This window comes from Lepidochelys kempii, chromosome 3 (genome assembly GCF_965140285.1).
Source record: "Lepidochelys kempii isolate rLepKem1 chromosome 3, rLepKem1.hap1, whole genome shotgun sequence".
Classification (NCBI taxonomy): Eukaryota; Metazoa; Chordata; order Testudines; family Cheloniidae; genus Lepidochelys; species Lepidochelys kempii.
Genome location: NC_136382.1, coordinates 56,599,539 through 56,620,468, shown reverse-complemented (window position 1 = coordinate 56,620,468; position 20,930 = coordinate 56,599,539). Strand labels below are relative to the sequence as shown.

General features: G+C 40.1%; 1 protein-coding gene across 4 annotated transcripts in view; it reads right to left on the bottom strand.

Annotated features, from left to right (window-relative positions):
• Positions 1-20,930, bottom strand: part of COL19A1 (collagen type XIX alpha 1 chain) — a 337,142-nt gene that overhangs the window by 77,195 nt on the left and 239,017 nt on the right. For all 4 annotated transcript variants that reach the window (XM_073336362.2, XM_078852102.1, XM_078852101.1 and 1 more), the window contains 13 exons: positions 20,034-20,069; positions 19,884-19,937; positions 15,987-16,040; positions 15,216-15,269; positions 13,659-13,748; positions 13,303-13,347; positions 13,135-13,212; positions 11,033-11,059; positions 10,886-10,939; positions 10,737-10,790; positions 8,646-8,687; positions 7,435-7,488; positions 6,268-6,321 (listed from right to left, as the gene is read on the bottom strand). In XM_073336362.2, coding sequence (XP_073192463.1) covers positions 6,268-6,321; positions 7,435-7,488; positions 8,646-8,687; positions 10,737-10,790; positions 10,886-10,939; positions 11,033-11,059; positions 13,135-13,212; positions 13,303-13,347; positions 13,659-13,748; positions 15,216-15,269; positions 15,987-16,040; positions 19,884-19,937; positions 20,034-20,069 — 696 coding nt within the window. The remainder of the gene's footprint in view (positions 1-6,267; positions 6,322-7,434; positions 7,489-8,645; positions 8,688-10,736; positions 10,791-10,885; positions 10,940-11,032; positions 11,060-13,134; positions 13,213-13,302; positions 13,348-13,658; positions 13,749-15,215; positions 15,270-15,986; positions 16,041-19,883; positions 19,938-20,033; positions 20,070-20,930) is intronic.

Genomic DNA, 20,930 nt, shown 5'->3' with positions numbered 1-20,930 from the left:
CCGGTACGAAACTGTAGAAAAACCTGAGTGTCTCTGGATTAAGTTTAGAAGTGTGTGCAACAAGAGTGGTGTAGTGGTGGGAGTCTGCTATAGACCACCGGACCAGGGGGATGAGGTAGATGAGGCTTTCTTCCGGCAGCTCACGGAAGCTACTAGATTGCATGCCCTGATTCTCATGGGTGACTTTAATTTTCCTGATATCTGCTGGGAGAGCAATACAGCAGTGCATAGACAATCCAGGAAGTTTTTGGAAAGCGTAGGGGACAATTTCCTTGTGCAAGTACTAGAGGAGCCAACTAGGGGGGGCGCTTTTCTTGACCTGCTGCTCACAAACCGGGTAGAATTAGTGGGGGAAGCAAAAGTGGATGGGAATCTGGGAGGCAGTGACCATGAGTTGGTTGAGTTCAGGATCCTGACGCACGGAAGAAAGGTAAGCAGCAGGATACGGACCCTGGACTTCAGGAAAGCAGACTTCGACTGCCTCAGGGAACGGATGGCCAGGATCCCCTGGGGGACTAACTTGAAGGGGAAAGGAGTCCAGGAGAGCTGGCTGTATTTCAAGGAATCCCTGTTGAGGTTACAGGGACAAACCATCCCAATGAGTCGAAAGAATAGTAAATATGGCAGGCGACCAGCTTGGCTTAATGGTGAAATCCTAGCGGATCTTATACATAAAAAAGAAGCTTACAAGAAGTGGAAGGTTGGACATATGACCAGGGAAGAGTATAAAAATATTGCTCGGGCATGTAGGAATCATATCAGGAGGGCCAAATCGCACCTGGAGCTGCAGCTAGCAAGAGATGTCAAGAGTAACAAGAAGGGTTTCTTCAGGTATGTTGGCAACAAGAAGAAAGCCAAGGAAAGTGTAGGCCCCTTACTGAATGACGGAGGCAACCTAGTGACAGAGGATGTGGGAAAAGCTAATGTACTCAATGCTTTTTTTGCCTCTGTTTTCATTAACAAGGTCAGCTCCCAGACTGCTGCGCTGGGCATCACAAAATGGGGAAGAGATGGCCAGCCCTCTGTGGAGATAGAGGTGGTTAGGGACTATTTAGAAAAGCTGGATGTGCACAAGTCCATGGGGCCGGACGAGTTGCATCCGAGAGTGCTGAAGGAATTGGCGGCTGTGATTGCAGAGCCATTGGCCATTATCTTTGAAAACTCGTGGCGAACCGGGGAAGTCCCGGATGACTGGAAAAAGGCTAATGTAGTGCCAATCTTTAAAAAAGGGAAGAAGGAGGATCCTGGCAACTACAGGCCAGTCAGCCTCACCTCAGTCCCTGGAAAAATCATGGAGCAGGTCCTCAAAGAATCAATCCTGAAGCACTTGCATGAGAGGAAAGTGATCAGGAACAGCCAGCATGGATTCACCAAGGGAAGGTCATGCCTGACTAATCTAATCGCCTTTTATGATGAGATTACTGGTTCTGTGGATGAAGGGAAAGCAGTGGATGTATTGTTTCTTGACTTTAGCAAAGCTTTTGACACGGTCTCCCACAGTATTCTTGTCAGCAAGTTAAGGAAGTATGGGCTGGATGAATGCACTATAAGGTGGGTAGAAAGCTGGCTAGATTGTCAGGCTCAACGGGTATTGATCAATGGCTCCATGTGTAGTTGGCAGCCGGTATCAAGTGGAGTGCCCCAAAGGTCGGTCCTGGGGCCAGTTTTGTTCAATATCTTCATAAATGATCTGGAGGATGGTGTGGATTGCACTCTCAGCAAATTTGCGGATGATACTAAACTGGGAGGAGTGGTAGATACGCTGGAGGGGAGGGATAGGATACAGAAGGACCTAGACAAATTGGAGGATTGGGCCAAAAGAAATCTGATGAGGTTCAATAAGGATAAGTGCAGGGTCCTGCACTTAGGATGGAAGAATCCAATGCACCGCTACAGACTAGGGACCGAATGGCTAGGCAGCAGTTCTGCGGAAAAGGACCTAGGGGTGACAGTGGACGAGAAGCTGGATATTAGTCAGCAGTGTGCCCTTGTTGCCAAGAAGGCCAATGGCATTTTGGGATGTATAAGTAGGGGCAAAGCGAGCAGATCGAGGGATGTGATCGTTCCCCTCTATTTGACATTGGTGAGGCCTCATCTGGAGTACTGTGTCTAGTTTTGGGCCCCACACTACAAGAAGGATGTGGATAAATTGGAGAGAGTCCAGCGAAGGGCAACAAAAATGATTAGGGGTCTAGAACACATGACTTATGAGGAGAGGCTGAGGGAGCTGGGATTGTTTAGCCTGCAGAAGAGAAGAAGGAGGGGGGATTTGATAGCTGCTTTCAACTACCTGAAAGGGGGTTCCAAAGAGGATGGCTCTAGACTGTTCTCAATGGTAGCAGATGACAGAACGAGGAGTAATGGTCTCAAGTTGCAGTGGGGGAGGTTTAGATTGGATATTAGGAAAAACTTTTTCACTGAGAGGGTGGTGAAACACTGGAATGCGTTACCTAGGGAGGTGGTAGAATCTCCTTCCTTAGAGGTTTTTAAGGCCAGGCTTGACAAAGCCCTGGCTGGGATGATTTAACTGGGAATTGGTCCTGCTTCGAGCAGGGGGTTGGACTGGATGACCTTCTGGGGTCCCTTCCAACCCTGATATTCTATGTTCCTATGTATAATCATTAAGGGCCTGTTCCAAAAGCCTCTTTATGTCTATGAGAGTATTTCCACTGGCTTCAATGAATTTCAGAAGACCCTAAAACTATTGTTCTACTTTGTGGCTCTGGTAATCTAACCAAATCATAAAGAACATGAGAACTTCAGATCCATTACTGGAATATCAACTCCATTATGTAGTTTCCTGGAAGTAACATTCATTCACCCAGTTACAATGAAGTAACCTAAAACATCTGCTAAAACACTGGAGCTACCCAACATTGTTGGGAGTGCCTTAGCACCTACCAAATAGTGAAGAAGCATTATAATAGCTTCGTTATTGACTGAGTGAGCACCCCATTGAATCAATAAAAATTTACTTAGAATGAATTTACTCTGGCGTCTCTTTAAAAGCCTAAGTGCCAATTATAACCTGGTCTTTTTGTTATTACCTTCTCAATTGCCTTTAAGATCTGTCTCAACTTTTGGCAGTGAGATACTGTCAGAATTGTTTAAAATTGGATCTCCGTGTGTCAAGTTGCTGCTGCATGTATTACACCAGAGATGGTGCGCACAGAGAAAGGCCACACTACTGTTTTACCACAGTCCTGTTTATTTTTAAAATAAAATGTTTTTAGAGCCTTATTTATTATTGTAAATTTATTTTAAAGTATGTCTTCTAAATCTTAGGACATCTTGAATATTTAAGAAGCACCAACCTTGCAGATTCTCTGAATAGTATCAATACAAAAGGAAGAAAAAACATGATAATTTCAAAAACCATCTTTATATTTTGGCAATCTGCTGAGATCTAGGGCAAAAGTGGAACATATCTAACACTTTTGTTCTGATTCTTTACACCACCCTCAAGATAAGTTGTTCCAGATTAATTCTCTTTTTTCCCCAACATTTATATCAGTTGCTTAGTCTGACAATAATTCATCATTGTAATTAGATTTTTCTGGATTTATTTTGAATTGTGCAAGAAAGGAAGTATATCGGCTAAATCAAAGGTAAAAAAAACATCATCATTCCATCACAGTTTTGGTGAAAATCTGACACACAGTCTACCTGATCACTCTCTTGAAGTGATGGATAGTGTTGAGTACAAATTTCAGTTTGAAAAACACTTTCAATCCATATTTTGTTTGAAATTTCACCTTCACTCCATAATTAACATTAGCTATGTACCATGAAATCCCCAGAACGAATAAGGAATTCATCAATACATTCAAAATTCCAAATATTAGCGACCATAATTTTTCAGATGCATTCTCTCCTATCAAAGCAATAACATTTACGAGAGAGTAGTATATTTAACATATTTCAGTTGATGAGCTTTGTTATTTAATAGAGCTCAGCAAATAATCCGTAATGGATGATTTATTTTACCTATTTCATCTGGCAAATTATCTCCAAGGAGCACATGATTCACTTATATTTATTAGCTGATTAATTTTGGTGAATTCTTTTGACATAAGATTGCTCTTGAGCTTTCATTGCAAATATCTGGCATTTAAAATTGGAGCTGTGGAATTTCCTTTTCATTGGGCAATAGGTCTCGTGGTATTTTTCTGTACCCTTACTGGCTTACAATACCCTAGGAATCCAGTATCTGGTGAAAATACTCACATTTTCAAATTCAAAATTCAATCATAGAATTATAGAATATCAGGGTTAGAAGGGACCTCAGGAGGTCATCTAGTCCAACCCCCTGCTCAAAGCAGGACCAATCCCGAACTAAAGCATCCCAGCCAGGGCTTTGTCAAGCCTGACCATAAAAACTTCTAAGGAAGGAGATTCCACCACCTCCCTAGGTAACACATTCCAGTGTTTCACCACCCTCCTAGTGAAAAAGTTTTTCCTAATATCCAACCTAAATCTCCCACACTGCAACTTGAGACCATTACTCCTTGTTCTGTCATCTGCTACCATTAAGAACAGTCTAGATCCATCCTCTTTGGAACCCCCTTTCAGGTAGTTGAAAGCAGCTATGAAATCCCCCCTCATTCTTCTCTTCCGCAGACTAAACAATCCCAGTTCCCTCAGCCTCTCCTCATAAGTAATGTGTTCCAATCCCCTAATCATTTTTGTTGCCCTCCGCTGCACTCTTTCCAATTTTTCCACATCCTTCTTGTAGTGTGGGGCCCAAAACTGGACACAATACTCCAGTTGAGGCCTCACCAATATTGAATAGAGGGGAACGATCACGTCCCTCGATCTGCTGGCAATGCCCCTACTTATACATCCCAAAATGCCATTGGCCTTCTTAGCAACAGCAGCACACTGTGAATATTTTCCTACATTCACTTAATATTTGCTGTTGCCATGAATAATCCTGCCACTAAATTTGTTCATTAGAATACTTTTGGAAAAAGAACACTGTCATAAATATAAAGGGAAGGGTAAACCCCTTTGAAATCCCTCCTGGCCAGGGGAAATTTCCTCTCACCTGTAAAGGGTTAAGAAGCTAAAGGTAACCTCGCTGGCACCTGACCAAAATGACCAATGAGGAGACAAGATACTTTCAAAAGCTGGGAGGAGGGAGAGAAACAGAGGGTCTTGGTCTGTCTATATGCTGTTTCTGCTGGGGATAGACCAGGAATGGAGTCTTAGAACTTTTAGTAAGTAATCTAGCTATAGGTATGTGTTAGATTATGATTTCTTTAAATGGCTGAGAAAAGAATTGTGCTGAATAGAATAACTATTTCTGTCTGTGTATCTTTTTTGTAACTTAAGGTTTTGCCTAGAGGGGTTCTCTATGTTTTGAATCTAATTACCCTGTAAGGTATCTTCCATCCTGATTTTACAGAGGGGATTTCTTTACTTCTATTTACTTCTATTTCTATTAAAAGTCTTCTTGTAAGAAAACTGAATGCTTTTTCATTGTTCTCAGATCCAAGGGTTTGGGTCTGGGGTCACCTATGCAAATTGGTGAGGCTTTTTATCCAACATTTCCCAGGAAAGAGGGGGGTGCAAGTGTTGGGAGGATTGTTCATTGTTCTTAAGATCCAAGGGTCTGGGTCTGTAGTCACCTAGGCAAATTGGTGAGGCTTTTTACCAAACCTTGTCCAGGAAGTGGGGTGCAAGGGATTGGGAGGAAAGATGTTTCCAAACAGCTCTTCCCCAGTAACCAGTATTTGTTTGGTGGTGGTAGCAGCCAATCCAAGGATAACGGGGGTAATATTTTGTACCTTGGGGAAGTTTTGACCTAAGCTGGTAAAGATAAGCTTAGGAGGTTTTTCATGCAGGTCCCCACATCTGTACCCTTGCGTTCAGAGTGGCGAAGGAACCTTGACAAACACTAAAGGGGCAGTAACACAGTCAAAGCACATTTGTTATAAAATGTGAACAAACATTCTGAGAATACTCGGCATATACCCATTTATTGCTCGATCCTGTATTATCTTCTCAATATTAGCATTTAAATATACAATCCTTTGCAATTAAATTAAGAGATGCGAAAAATAAAACTGCCTTACTCAACTGAGTAACAGTACTTAATTATATGGAAAATTCAGAATCAAGAACTGTTAATATCAGCCTTCCTAACGCTTACATATCTTCTTGAGATATTCTGGAGAATTAGATAATATGTGGATTTAGTTCTCAATTTGGACCTTTATTCATGTACACATAATATAATTATTATTGAAATTAAAATAATTTTACCTCATCACCTTTCTCTCCAGAAAGTCCAGGAAATCCACGTTCACCTTTGCTTCCCTATAAAGACATAACTTTTGAACTATTACTGTATTTTATTACAGTTACAAAAACTTATGTACTGTAGTGTGTTTCATTTTAAATATGCTAGTATTCTAGCATAATTTTAAATATGCTAGTATGGAGCTTATGGGTTAGCAGTAAGGGACCATAAAACAAACAAAGAGTCAAATTCCACACCGGCACAGGTACCACTAAGGTCAATAAACATTATGCCTACTTCCTATGCACTTGAATTTGGCCCAAAACGCTGAGGCTGAGTGCAAAAGTTCGCTTGATAAACTACAACTAGCTTAGAAGGGGCACGGATCAGTGTTCATGTTGCGCTCCCCATCAGCAATTGGCCAGGGCCGGGGAAGCTAATGATCCAAATTCAGTGATGAATCCTGGTCACATGCCATCTGAGACACATTGAACATTCACGAAGCAGAAGGCTAGGTTAGAACTCTTTTCAAAGGAGAATTTATACTTTATGATTATTATTGGATTTTGCTTTAAGGGATTTAGATGTCAAAACCTGCGACCTTTAGTAATTCTTCAGTAAGGCACAATTCCTAATGACTTCAATACAAGTTTAGAATATATCCCTCTGAAATCAATGAGACTATTCACATGAGTAACAAAATATGTAAGTACTCAGGATGGTCCAGTAATTATGGTGCTATCCTGGGAATTGGGAGATTCCCTGCTTCACCACAGACTTCCTGCATAACCTTGGGTAACTCACTCAGTCCTCTGTGACTCAGTTCCCCATCTGTAAAATGGGAATGAATCACAGCACTTTATAGCACAGGGGTGTTCTAAGAATAAATACACTAAAGATTACGAGGTTCTGATTACAGTAGTGGGGGCCTTATAAGTATACAAGAAGAAAAGGAGTACTTGTGGCACCTTAGAGACTAACCAATTTATTTGAGCATGAGCTTTCATGCTCAAATAAATTGGTTAGTCTCTAAGGTGCCACAAGTACTCCTTTTCTTTTTGCGAATACAGACTAACACGGCTGTTACTCTGAAACCTGTTATAAGTATACAAGATAGACATATAGGATTTAGCCCTGCATTTTTAATGGATAAAAAAAAGTTATCTAAAGTACTCACTTAATAAACTTACCTTTGGCCCCTCTCTACCAGGGATTCCTGAAGGACCTCTTGGCCCAGTATCACCCTGGAGAACAGAGGAAAATAAATTGATGGGAAGTACTTTAGCAAAAGAAACAGTGGATCATATGAATATATAGTCACACCCATAATCTTGCCTTCCTGCTGTTGTGACCATCCCTGTTAGGAAAGCCTGCTACTCCCTTTTCTCCTTTATGACTGTTAATCCAGGAACTCCAGCCTGGAAGTGGCTACAAACATTTTACTGGAAATATATAAAATTGTGATGATTAACCTTTCTACAGAGGCATTAAATAAATCAAGAACACACAAGATGCTGGGGGTTTTATTATTTTAAATCTTCCTGTGGGGTAATTTTAGTAATAATATATTAAATGTGACTGAAACAGAAAATGATGCATGATCTCCCTGATTTCTTGGCTCTAGATTTTGAGGCCAGACAGAAGTTGCCCTTTTGGAAAATATGGGATTCCGCGAAGCAATGCAATGGGAGTGTTTGTCACTCACCAGGATTGCCTCCTGGCACAACAGGCAGTGTACACATAGACACACTTTTTTTTGGGAAACTTTTTTTTTTTAAACTACAACACCTAAACTACCAAAACTACTAACTACTGCTAAGAACAATTATAATAAACTAATTACTAAAAGAGCTAAGGGGACACAGTTGAGGTAAAACGACGTGGACAACTGTTAAGGCCCCTTCAGCCCGAGGCGGTCGAGAAGGAACAGAGAGCAGTTAGCCCATACACTGCTATATAACACCAGCACGTGATTGAGTAACATGCATGTGCGGGCTGAACAGACACTTCTACGAGAAATCTCCAATCAAAGGCACAGGGGATGCAAGAACACCTAGAGTAAAGGAACTAGAGTATCCACAGGGACCTTACTCGAAGAACAACAACTAGATTTGTTTTTAGACAAAAGAGAGGACTGAGCAGTTTAATGAAAAGCAAGAGGTGGACCCAGGTCTCAAAGAAAGGATCTGGATCAGGATTCAATTTTTTCCATGACAGACATGACAGGTCTTTTAAGGTCTCTGAAATGTCTTACACCCTTAACTTTGGTGATTTACAGTATATAGTAAAACATAACCTTGGTTTTAGGAAAAGCAGACATATGAAACATGCCAATGTCTATTTTGCTTTGAACAACCCATTCATATTAGTGGAAAGACTTCCTCCTGAACCGATATACTACCTTCAATGAAGCACCCACATCTCCCAAAAGTGGAAGTGCAATCTGAAATAAAACACATGCATACACTTAAGAAATATTTAATATACTGTAAATATCCAACATCTTTAAATATTTGGTTCATGGTTTCCATACGTATTAATGGTATCAAAATGTTTACATAATTATGCAAATTAGTCATGATTAAGGCTGTTTTATCATGATATTTTTAAGGAAAAATAAAGCATATTCATGACGAAAAGTGCAAGAGTCAAATATATTTTTTAAATGTTGTCAGTGCTTTCTACCCAAGGTATTTCTTTGTTCCATATTATAGTGAACTAGCTAGAACGGTGTTTGTGCTACGAAAACAGTCAACACACTGAAACACAGTTGCTCCCCTATCAGAGTGCACTTTTCTGAAACCCAGCTTAGCCCTCCAAAATATTTAAGTCTTTTTTTTATTTCTGCAGGAAGAGACAGAAATCTCATCACCCCTGGAAATTAAAGCTCTGGCAGATAGTTCTTTGATCTGGTCTGGTGTGTTGCTGTACTGTTTTCCCTCTGTCTTCCCTTAGTTTTCCAAGTGCAAGGTTTAATTTTGTACCTCTCAAGGTTGTCCGTGAAACTGATTGAGCTGTTGCTGTCACCTCCACCCACCCACCTCCAAAAAATGAATCCTCACAATGTCAAAATGTAGGGATTTTTTTGTAAATCATGAAAATCACAAGCTAAATTACTCCTGTGATTATTGGGAAAAAACCCAGCCTTGGTCATGATATATAGTTAGATACACTGACAAATCTGGTGTGTACTTGTCTTCAATTTAATCAGTTTCAAATGTTCACATTTTTAAAGCTTTAAGGGTCCTGTCTACACCAGGAAAACAGAAGTGTCAAACCTTAGCCTTCAGTACATTAGGAAAACCGTTCTTTGCTGACAACGGATGTCAGCAACCTGTGCAGTGGAACCACTGCTGAACACGATTTAACAGCTAATGTATAAAAGGACATACCACATCCAGCATGGTTTCACAAACTTTGAAAAATCTGCCAGGAAGTTCTTAGAGAAGGACTAGTCTACATGGCAGGGTTTGAACACTCATTGAGAGGGATGTTCATTAGAGAAGAGGCTGAATTCACACTTTTGTAAGCAGCACTGATTTGCTGAAAGACACCATAAGGTTTCCCAGCACTGGTGCTTGGTGTTTGGGATATGTCTTTTTAATTTTCTTTTTATATATGTCATGTCTCAAATAAAAACTAAGAAGGTATTTAGGATTTAAACAGTTTCCTGCACTTAGGGAATCACCACTACATCTCACCTACTATCTGAAACTAAGCCTTTTTAAAAATCTGGTTATATGGTAGCAGGCTTTGGCCTAAACCATTTAGGAAAGCCAAATCACATTATAATTCTAGGACCACAAGTGAGGTTAACAAGTGACTAAAGGGTTTCACTTTGCTGAGGAACAGGTCCCAAGAACTGCTCTAGGAATTCTGAGAGTTTTATTTACCTTTTTTAATGCCTCTGTCAGCATTCGTTTTAAAATCAAAATTAAGCTTGTAAAGTTTCAGCTTTGGGGAACATGTTAAAGGATCTAAACTCATTTCAGGTGTCTGTTCATCTTAGCCATTTAATTCTTTTGTTAGTTCACATTATGGGCTAGTTATGGGTTAGTTATGGGTTAGTTCAAGAAAATTAGTTCACATTATGGGCTAGTTATTTTAAAATTTTCATTTATAATATAATATAATAGCTTTTTAAATGCATCAGAGCAATACAATTTTTCCCACAGTCTTCTAATAAAAGAAGAACCAAACTATAGTCTTTGAAAATTTACACAGAACTGCTCCTGGGACTGAGACATGGTAAGCAAAGTTGCAGCCTGGAACAAACTATTAAAGCTAAATCATAACCTCCTGTGAACAGACATTTATCATGAAAGTGCTGACATAACCATAACTTTAATGATATTGTAATGAGCTAAATAAAAAAAAATCACTAGGTAATCAACTGAATAAAATTTGCTAGGCCTACTAGGCATCTGGTGTCTTTCTGTTTTAAAATACTAGTATCCACACAATGTAAGTCAAGCATAGTTTGTATACATACTGGGTCACCTGGAGGACCTGGAAGTCCTGGCTTCCCATCTGGCCCAGGAGCACCCTAGAAACAGAAACAAGGCCATTGCATTTCAAATTTCAGTCATTGATAAGGGGCACATACATCAATATAGTGTTATATATAGAATTGTTACTTACATCAACACCTGGGGTACCTGGAGTTCCAGGTAATCCAGGGGGTCCTCTAGGGCCCTAATATACAGAACAGTTACTTAAGCTATGATTCAAGAAACTGGAAAACATGTAAAGTTAAATTTATTTTTCCAAATTATACAATAATTTTACCTGGGCACCTGGTTTCCCAAATGGACCCTGTAAAAATAGCCAAATGTATACTCAGATAACAGCAGCAATGCTTTTATAACAGGGGTGAGCTTGAACCAAAAATACTGAATGTGGGCTTTTGGTTCAGCACATCTTAGAGAATGGAACCTGCTGAAATGTCAGGTTACAAATCTGGACCCAATTTTGCTAAAGTTCAAGGGTGATCAGATCCAGTATTTTGGTTAAGAACCATTTCAAATAGAAAGTAAGGTCACCTACTAAGTACACAGTTATGTTATTATGAAATGGACTGTTCAGTTAGCTTGAGATTTACAGGGAAAACTGAAATTTATGCAATGCAATAGGAAAAATCGTCACAAATTGTAGGATGCCTAAGAATCAATTTAAACATTTTAAAATTTAAACGCTAATTTGTATTTTAAATTATTAGACTTGCTTAAAACTTATATTTGAAACCACAGCCAGCTGTCTCAAGCATTATGATTTCTATAACTTACTCATTTCAATAAAAAAAGTGAAAAGTTTAGTTTAATATGTTGACTTGGACTGACAGGATATTGTCATTTTCATCTGTAGAATTCATGAGCATGACCTGTGTCATCTACCACCTTTATTACTGAACACTATCAAGACAACTAGACGAAGAAAGATTATTACTTGGATTATGGAACAACTACTGGCATTCTCTAAAACTCAGTCCTTTTAAGGCCAAATCTTTTCCCAACTTCCCTGGTTGCAGAGGGTTCCATGGCTTATGGAGGGGCAGTATTCTGGGGGAGCACACTGGGGTCCTGATCACCATGGAGCTGTTGATGTTTGAGTAAGTCAAGAATGGTGGACATGTGACTATGTAAATGCACAAGGAGAAATCCTTCACCCAGTGAATATGGGCAGCAACCCCACGGAAACTACTGCAGCCCTGAGTTTCCCTTGAGGGAGAAATCTATCTTCCAGTCCACACTATTACCGATTGCCTCTGTGCAACACCTCTTTACACAGGTGTGGCAAAGGATCTGCTACTTGGTATTGCAACCTTGGAAAACTCTAGGGCTCTTAACGTTTTAAGTTAGCAGTGAACGCTGGGAGAAAATAGTATAGGTTGCTGTAATTAAGTTTATAATTTGTGGAGCTAGCTACATTCTAAAGAAAAAACACTGATATTTTTCAATGTCTTACGTTTCAAAAATATTTTCTACTTAATTTGGGGGAAAATCTGAAGAAGTTCCTGTAGCCATTGATACTTCCAGAAATGGACTGGATGCTGAAGTAATAAGTGCAACAAAGATGCAGCGTTAGGAAGCAAGAATGAAATAGCATTTTGAACAGTGTGCTGCTGATGGCAAGAATGATATAAAAGACCATACTACTGCAGCTATTTATTCTGTTTACCCCAGCTAAAGTGTCCTTTGCTCATTTCATGTTTAAAATATACCGGTGGAAACTGGCCACATCTGGACTTTGTTGCTTCATAGGTGTGAAGCTTGTGCCGAGTTGTGCAGCTCTGGCTGGAGACTCTGCACCCACAAGCAGTACTCCAATTCTAGTAGTTCAGGCATCCCAACACTGAAACCCTGGAGCTGCTGCCCAGCCTCACCTTTTCCTTCCTGAGGCAGAGTACCTGCCTCTGCCTCTCCCAGTGTCCAGGGCATGGGGAATGACACAGAGAAGGGAACTGTGATTATTGACTGAGTGACAGCCAGAGATGCTTTACAGGGCGTAGTGCCTCGTCTCATGTGCCCGTGCTGGAACCAGAAGGGGCAGACAAATTCAAAACAGCTGTCAGCCAGAAAAAGAGCTATCAGCTTTAAGATGTCCCAGAACAATGTAAAATTAATGTGGAAGGGCATGGAACACAGGCTCTGGCAACTCTCCCATCCCCTACTTATAAGTGAAGTTCTAGGGGGAGTAACAGCAAGACATAGACAGGAATATTGTTTTCTGCTCTGTGAAAGGGGAAGAGGTGTTGGGTCAGGAATCATAGAGCAGCAGGGAACTCATATCAGGAAGATCTAATCTGAAACATGTTATATGAACCTGATCATTACATAGATTTCTCAGTAATAACTACAATGAAACTCTCACATACTATTTGCTATACTTACAGGGGGTCCTTGAATTCCTGTTCCGAGTGGCCCCATCTCTCCAGGAGACCCTTGTACGCCAGGCAGTCCTCTTTCACCCTAATAAAGTTACAAAACTTTCTGTTTCATCTTTAAAAGCAGAAATTAGTGTATCTCTTAGAAATAGGAACGGTGAGAATTTTTGTATACCTTAGGCCCTCGTGGACCTGGGGTTCCAGGAGTGCCAGCCAGACCCTAAAAAACAATAATTCTACCTTAAAATTACTGAGTCTGATTAAATGTTATGTCAGAGGTAGTCAGCATTTGTAAATAAAAATGATCTGTCTACACCTTGATTATTAGTGCCACAGTCTGTAGGATCATTGAAAAGACACTTGCATTAACAACAAGAGTTTTTAGACTGTATTTTCGATGTACTTGCTTTACAGATATAACATACACGTTTTTTTCAAAATTATACTCATATTGCTATACGAATCATTTTCAATAGTGCTACAAGTACTACACAGAAACAAGCCACGAAAGCCCTTATAGCAAGTACTTACTGGTTTCCCAGGCAGACTTGGTCCAGGGGGTCCTGTCTCACCTTTTGGACCTGGATGTCCAGGAGGCCCTATAAGGCCACCAGAATCACCCTGTGGAATAGATATAAACCACTAGTTGAAATGTTAGTGTTTTCTTTCAGGAAAATTAACATTAAGGTAGGTCTTGATTATCAGGACTATTTTACATGGTAGATCTCTGTTACCTGTTATCTCTAGGTATTGGTAAATATTTTAAACAGCCCTATTTCAGAATGTACTACTGTACTTACATCATCTTCTTTGGGAATCAAACACATGACTCCAGTTTTATAAACAAAACCAACTTTTTGAACATTTGTAATGCCAGGTAGGCTGTACACACTAAAGCAGGTGTTTGCTATACTGATAGCAGAGATTTTTCACTGTAAATCAGATAGGCCAACACCTATTCTACAGGGTAGTGAGTCTTATGACAGGGTGTTTGGAAGTAGTAACATGTCTTGAAATCTGTTACGTATGTTTAGATAAGAAATTAAAAGCTATTGATGTGTTAACAGAATATGTATTTTCCCTAAAAAAATGTTATATAGGTAAGTATGCAAGGTAAAAAAACAAAACAAAACATAGGAACACGGGATTTGCTATACCAGAAAAGACCAAGAGTCCATCTAATCTAGTTAATAATCCTGCTATTTTCCCAGTTACTCAAGCTTGCAATGCTGGTATCGTATCTACACTTCTTTCTCCTTCATCCTCTGATACCCAGACTGCCTCTAAATCCTGCCAGTTATTCCTCTGCAACATCTCCACAATACATCCCCGCCTCTCTATCCCTATTGCAAAAATCTGGGTCCGTGCCTTAGTCATCCCTCATCTCAATTACTGAAATTTCCTCTGCTCATCTTAAAGGCTCTACTCAGCTGTACTCCTACCTACATCTCCCTTATCTTTCTCACTTTAACACTCTATGAACTCAGCACATCTCTGGCTAGCCCAACTCCTTCTTCCACAAGTGACTTTGTGCCTTTTCTCATGCTGCTCTCTTCCCCTTGAATATCCTCCCAGATAATGTTAGTTGTGCAACCTTATGTTTCTTCCTGTTCCATAAGACTAGCTTCTTTAGGTCTGTGCCACAATGCTGACCTCTATTCCTGCCTACTCAACAGCTTGCACCCTCAAAATATTAATGTACTTCATTGGCTTTCTTTAAAACACAAACCCCAAGATGTATAAATGCAATAACTTATCTCAGAATTCACATCCTCCCCATATAATTCTCCCCCTCTTCCCGTACATGCAGGTACGCACACAGTTAACTCTTGCTGTTCTGTAGTACTGGTATGTCCAACTACAGGCCTAATCCAACCCCCTTTAAATCAATGGGATTCTTTCAATTATTAAATTGAAATTAGATTGACACATTAGAAGGTAAACTCTTCAGGCAAGAGGCATGTTTTTTTATTTATTCTTAAAATACCTAGATAGATGAATGTGGAAAGATGGAAGACTCCTTTAAGGTCATAATATTTTACTAATATTTTCTAAATCAAATTAAATTGATCAAATTTTAGTGCATACCTTTTCTCCTTTAATTCCTGGTTTTCCTGGTATCCCAGGCTCTCCCAGTAAACCCTAGTTAATTAAAAAAACAACATTTTACATCGATTACAGCATCTTTCAGGTCAGTATGCTATCTGAGATTAAAGGTGAAAAAGATACTTATTTGGAGTAGTTACCGTACACTACAGGCCCCACACTACAAGAAGGATGTGGAGAAATTGGAGAGAGTCCAGCGAAGGGCAACAAAAATGATTAGGGGTCTGGAACACATGACTTATGAGGAGAGGCTGAGGGAACTGGGATTGTTTAGTCTATGGAAGAGAAGAATGAGGGGGGATTTGATAGCTGCTTTTAACTACCTGAAAGGTGGATCCAAAGAGGATGGATCTAGATTATTCTCAGTGATAGCAGATGACAGGACAAGGAGTAATGGTCTCAAGTTGCAGCGGGGGAGGTTTAGGTTGGATATTAGGAAAAACTTTTTCACTAGGAGGGTGGTGAAACACTGGAATGCGTTACCTAGGGAGGTGGTAGAATCTCCTTCCTTAGAAGTTTTTAAGGTCAGGCTTGACAAAGCCCTGGCTGGGATGATTTAGTTGGGATTGGTCCTGCTCTGGGCAGGGGGTTGGACTAGATGGCCTCCAGAGGTCCCTTCCAACTCTGTTATTCTATGATTCTATGATCCCCCATAAAAAGACCACAGAATGATAGTTCCTATGGCACTGTTTCATTGTCTAATATTTCACCTCAACAGATTTTACTGACTGCAAAAAATTACACAATACTTACGACTTCTCCTGGATGTCCTCTGGGTCCAATGGGTCCTGGAGGACCTTGCAGTCCCTACAGTGTGTGTATATATATATATATGTATTAATTTGAGTTAAAAATCAATATATTTTCAGTTATATTATACTAGAGAATAAAGCACTCTATCCTCCATAAGGACATTAACAAAAGAGCTGCTAAGAATTATTTTCTACCTGGATTAGGGAGCAACTGTAACCCACACACCTTCTGGTGTGGTGCTCTGTCCCCTCTAGTGGCACCAAGACCACTTAGAGATTAATGAGTCTGCTCCAGTTTTAGCTAATAGCAATATGGCTTTTAGCTCATGCAGTAGAGGCTCATGCACAAAGGTCCCAGGTTTGATCCTGCCCGTTGACAAACAGGATCTGTCGGTGTTACACAAGTTACTGTAGTTCATTCTCCAATGCCCCAATAGAATTTGCATTGTTATGCTACCCAATGAAATATATTAGAAGTTTCCATATTAATGAGCTAATTTCTCAAAATATGCCCACATAGGGGGTCTGCTTTATGGGCCAGACCATCAATTGTGTAAATCATTGTAGCACTGTTGAAGTCAATGGAGCTATGACATTTTACACCAGCTAAGGATCTGGCCCAGCGTGTCCATAGGAAGAGGATAACAGCTGCTGCTGAAAAAGTTGAAAAAAGAATCCTGCCCATGGGACTATAGGACTCCAACAAGGCCACGTGTGACTGGATGGACTCTAAGGCATTGAACTGGAAAACAATGAATCAAGGCTTCTTGCTTGAGGATTCTGTTGAAGGAAGTAATGCTCTATCTGTTTATCATGCTTATAATTTCTACAAGATGTATATGCATCTGGGAATGAACTGGAGATTTTCTTTTTTAATTATATCACCTGTCCAAAGTCACTGAAGAAGGGTGAGAGGAAGGGGGCCCTAGCTATTACAGCAGTAGCTACTACTCAGGAGACCCAGGTTCAAGTCCCTGTTCTGCAATAGACTTCCTGTGTGATCTTGGGTAAATCAGCTTGTCTCTCTGTGCTTCAGTTTCCCATCTGTAAAATGGAGTTAATAGTATTTCCCTATCTCATAGAAGTTTTGTGTGGATAAATACATTAAAAATTTGGAAAAAAGAAAAGGAGTACTTGTGGCACCTTAGAGACTAACCAATTTATTTGAGCATGAGCTTTCGTGAGCTACAGCTCACTTCATCGGATGCATGCCGTGGAAACTGTAGCAGACTTTATATACACACAGAGAATATGAAAAAATACCTCCTCCCACCCCACTGTCCAGCTGGTAATAGCTTATCTAAAGTGATCATCAGGTGGGCCATTTCCAGCACAAATCCAGGTTTTCTCACCCTCCACCCCCACCCCACAAATTCACTCTCCTGCTGGTGATAGCCCATCCAAAGTGACAACTCTTTACACAATGTGCATGATAATAAAGTTGGGCCATTTCCTGCACAAATCCAGGTTCTCTCACCCCCTTTGGGGCACTCCTATACCATGATAATAAGAGCCATATGGTAACACTCATTGATTCATTCATGTTCTCTGTGTACATAAAATTTTCCTACTGTATTTTCCACTGAATGCATCCGATGTGGTGGGTTTTAGCCCATGAAAGCTTATGCTCAAATAAATTTGTTAGTCTCTAAGGTGTCACAAGTACTCCTGTTCTTTTTGTGGATACAGGCTAACAAAGCTGCTATTCTGAAAATAGACCGAACAGTGTCCTTGGGTTGCTGCAGGGGTTTCCTACATCAGTGAAATCCAGATCAGCCAGCCAGGTGATGAATCATGCAGATCTTTCTAAAGGCAGCTGAGATGGTGACCATTGTTTTGGTAAGGTCCTGGGGGCTGATCCCAGACCAAAGGAAGCCAGGTATATGGCCTCTACCAAGTGGAGTTAACCAACAGTTTACAGAACATTTCCCTTTTCTGAGGATTGTGGGGCAAAAGAGAGAAGGAGAAATGTGATTGAAGATCGGGGGGAGGAGGGGATTTAAGGACTTATTACCCAAGAGTCTGAGGCAATCCTGTTTCAGTAGTGAAGGAACACAGATTCTTCTGTCTGATTTGAGGGACAGGAATAGTCAGAAATGGCTCCAGTGGTTTTTCTCTGGACAAAGCTTTGGATCTAGATTCCTGCTTGTGAAAGGAATGCTGAGGTTTGTTCTTAGGTTTCTATTTCACTGAAGATTTCCCCACAAGAAGCTGGGCCAACTGGGCCTTTCCCTGAGGAAAAGGAGGAAGATGGGGGTTTGTGTTTCCCTAGCTGAGAAGCAGGAGTTGAGAAGAAGGTTGTTTTCTCCAAAACCTCCTTCAATGCAGAGTCCACTAAATTCTCAATCAGATGGGGACCCTTAAAGATTAAGGGAAAGGAGACAAAACTTGAAGATATCATCACCCCATGACCAGATTCAGAAGTGCCAAAAAGATTGGCCTGCAAGTGGACAGAATCTTGAGCCACATTGAGAATATTTGATAGGGCAATGTGAGAGGTTCCTGTTTACCAGGAATGGCAGCTTAGAATCACCAGTATTGATCCCCTGGGTCTCCAAGAGCCACAGGAGTGCAAGAGGCATAGAAAGTGGTAGTGATTTGGATGTTCCCAGTTTAAAAGATTATTTTCATAGCTTCTTTCCAGGGATTCATGAAGGAACACACTGGCCTCCTGAGGTCTAACGTCTTAGAGTGGGAAATTATGACTAAATTCATGTTTGAGTGGAGCAACCAGAGGCTGTGGAAATCAGAGTTCACATAATAGAGTCTGAAAAGACCTTTTGGGGAAGGATGGGCATAGAATCAGAAGAGGCAGGAAACAGAAAAGACCCAAGTCATTCAGGCTATGAGTGTCTGAAGCTGAGGATGGCACCAGATTCAGAACCACTTCTGTACCTGATCGGGCTGGAGTGTGGTGCCTCTGCATGAGCAGTCTGCATGGTTCTTAAGTGAGGTGGGAAGGATGGACAGAATGGGCCCATTGCCAAAGGCTGCAGAGGAAAGGCACAGGAGAGGTATTTTTGGCTTTGAGAGGAAGACTCCATTGTACCTCCTATTCTACGTGATTACAGAGCTCAGCTGAGGCCTGGAGGAGAGATGGTTCCTCAGCTAAGAGGCAAAAGCTATTTCTAGCGAGGAAAGAGAACAACGAGAGAAGTCTGCCTGCACTCTGTGAGGAAGAGGAATTGAGACTGATAGTGTTGCATCCACTCTGGCTACCATCTGGCTGGCTGACAGATGAGGAGGATTCACTCATTAGTCTGTACTGGTGATATCCACAAAACAAAATGTGTAATTGCACACATAAATAGACAGACAAGGGATAGAAATAGCAGTGGTCCTAAAGGTTCCTTGCATCATTCTTCCCCAGTGAGTGATGCTGAAATCAACCAGAACATTACTAACTAAAAGTAAAATAGCTACATTCTGCCTTCAATCTTGTGTAAGTCTCCGACTGACATCAACCCTGCTATATATTGTGGGTAGCATATATTGTACCACCTGCACCTAACCATAATTAATTTGTAATTTAGCTCCCTCCACAGAATAAAATTGACACACCTGCATAAATATTAGCATCAGAATATCCTCTTTTTGGTTATGGAGGCCATATTTCAAAAAATGTAATTCCCAAAAAGTGCATTCAGACTTTTGCATACACATGTTCTTTGAACACAAATTCCCCATGCTGGCCACAAAATTCAGGGATGTGTGTGTATATAACCCCAACTTGTATGTACACAAGAACTTTGGGCATGCAACTCAAGTACACACACTAAAAAAATTGGGCCATACTATATAAAGTGAATGAAACAGCACCCAAAGTCCTTTTACACAATGTCATAATAAGAAGCCATCACATGCTACTTTCAATTTTATAATAAATACTTTAAAATACCTCTGATCCTGGATTTCCAGTGAGTCCAGGAGGACCACAATCTCCTATTTCACCCTAAAATGCATAATTTTTCTTAAATAATTTAAAGTTATATCCACAAGAGACAGCTGTGTACAAAAGAGATATTGTGTATACCAATCAGAAAAATACCTTAATTCCTTGTGATCCTTTCATTCCAATTTCCCCCTGAAAATAACAGATATGATCACAATAAGTTGAAATTTAGAGTAAGATTGACTGTGTTGAAGTTACTACACACAGAAACGTTGTCTTATTAAGTTAGTTAACACAATTTATCAAACAATGAAAATCTGGTTATTCTTTAAAGAGTTGTATTTGGAAAACTTTGAAAAGGATTGCCTTTTGAAAAATTCTATTTGCCGTTTCGGGTATGGTGATTTCTATTCTTCTGTTTTATTCCTAAGGATATTTGCATGAAAACAAAATATTTGCTTAAGAACTCTGTTCCTGGGGCTTATTCCTCACTTAAAGTCATTACCCTGTTTGTAATATCATATGCCTTTCCAAAGCTATGCATTTTTACAGTATATCCCATTCTACATAGGTTCTTATACAGCATTCATCACCATAGTATGTGAACCCCCTTCCTGCAGTGCATGAAGCAATGTGACGAATATCTGTCATACCACAAAGAGAGGATTATGATTTACTGTAAGACATACAAAGCAGGAGTAGATGAAATCTTAAAGAATAAGGATTCTGATTTCTTGAAAACTTCTTTAGTAATAAAAAAGTGATGTATAAAAATATGGCTATAAGAAAAATTGCTGGCAAATAAAGATTTTTAGAGATTCCCAAAAAGATTAATGGGTTTTTAATAAAGGAGGTTACATATTTTATGTACTATGCTTGATGTTCAGTGTTAATTGCAGAGTTAATGAAATAGCTGCAGTTTCTCACTAAGATGACTAGTGCATTTGCTAGTGTAATAGTTAGAACTCTGAGGGATAGTATGCTTGATCTTGCTACCTTTAATCTCTACAGCCAATATCTTATTGACTTCAATATGAGCAGATTAAGGCCGCT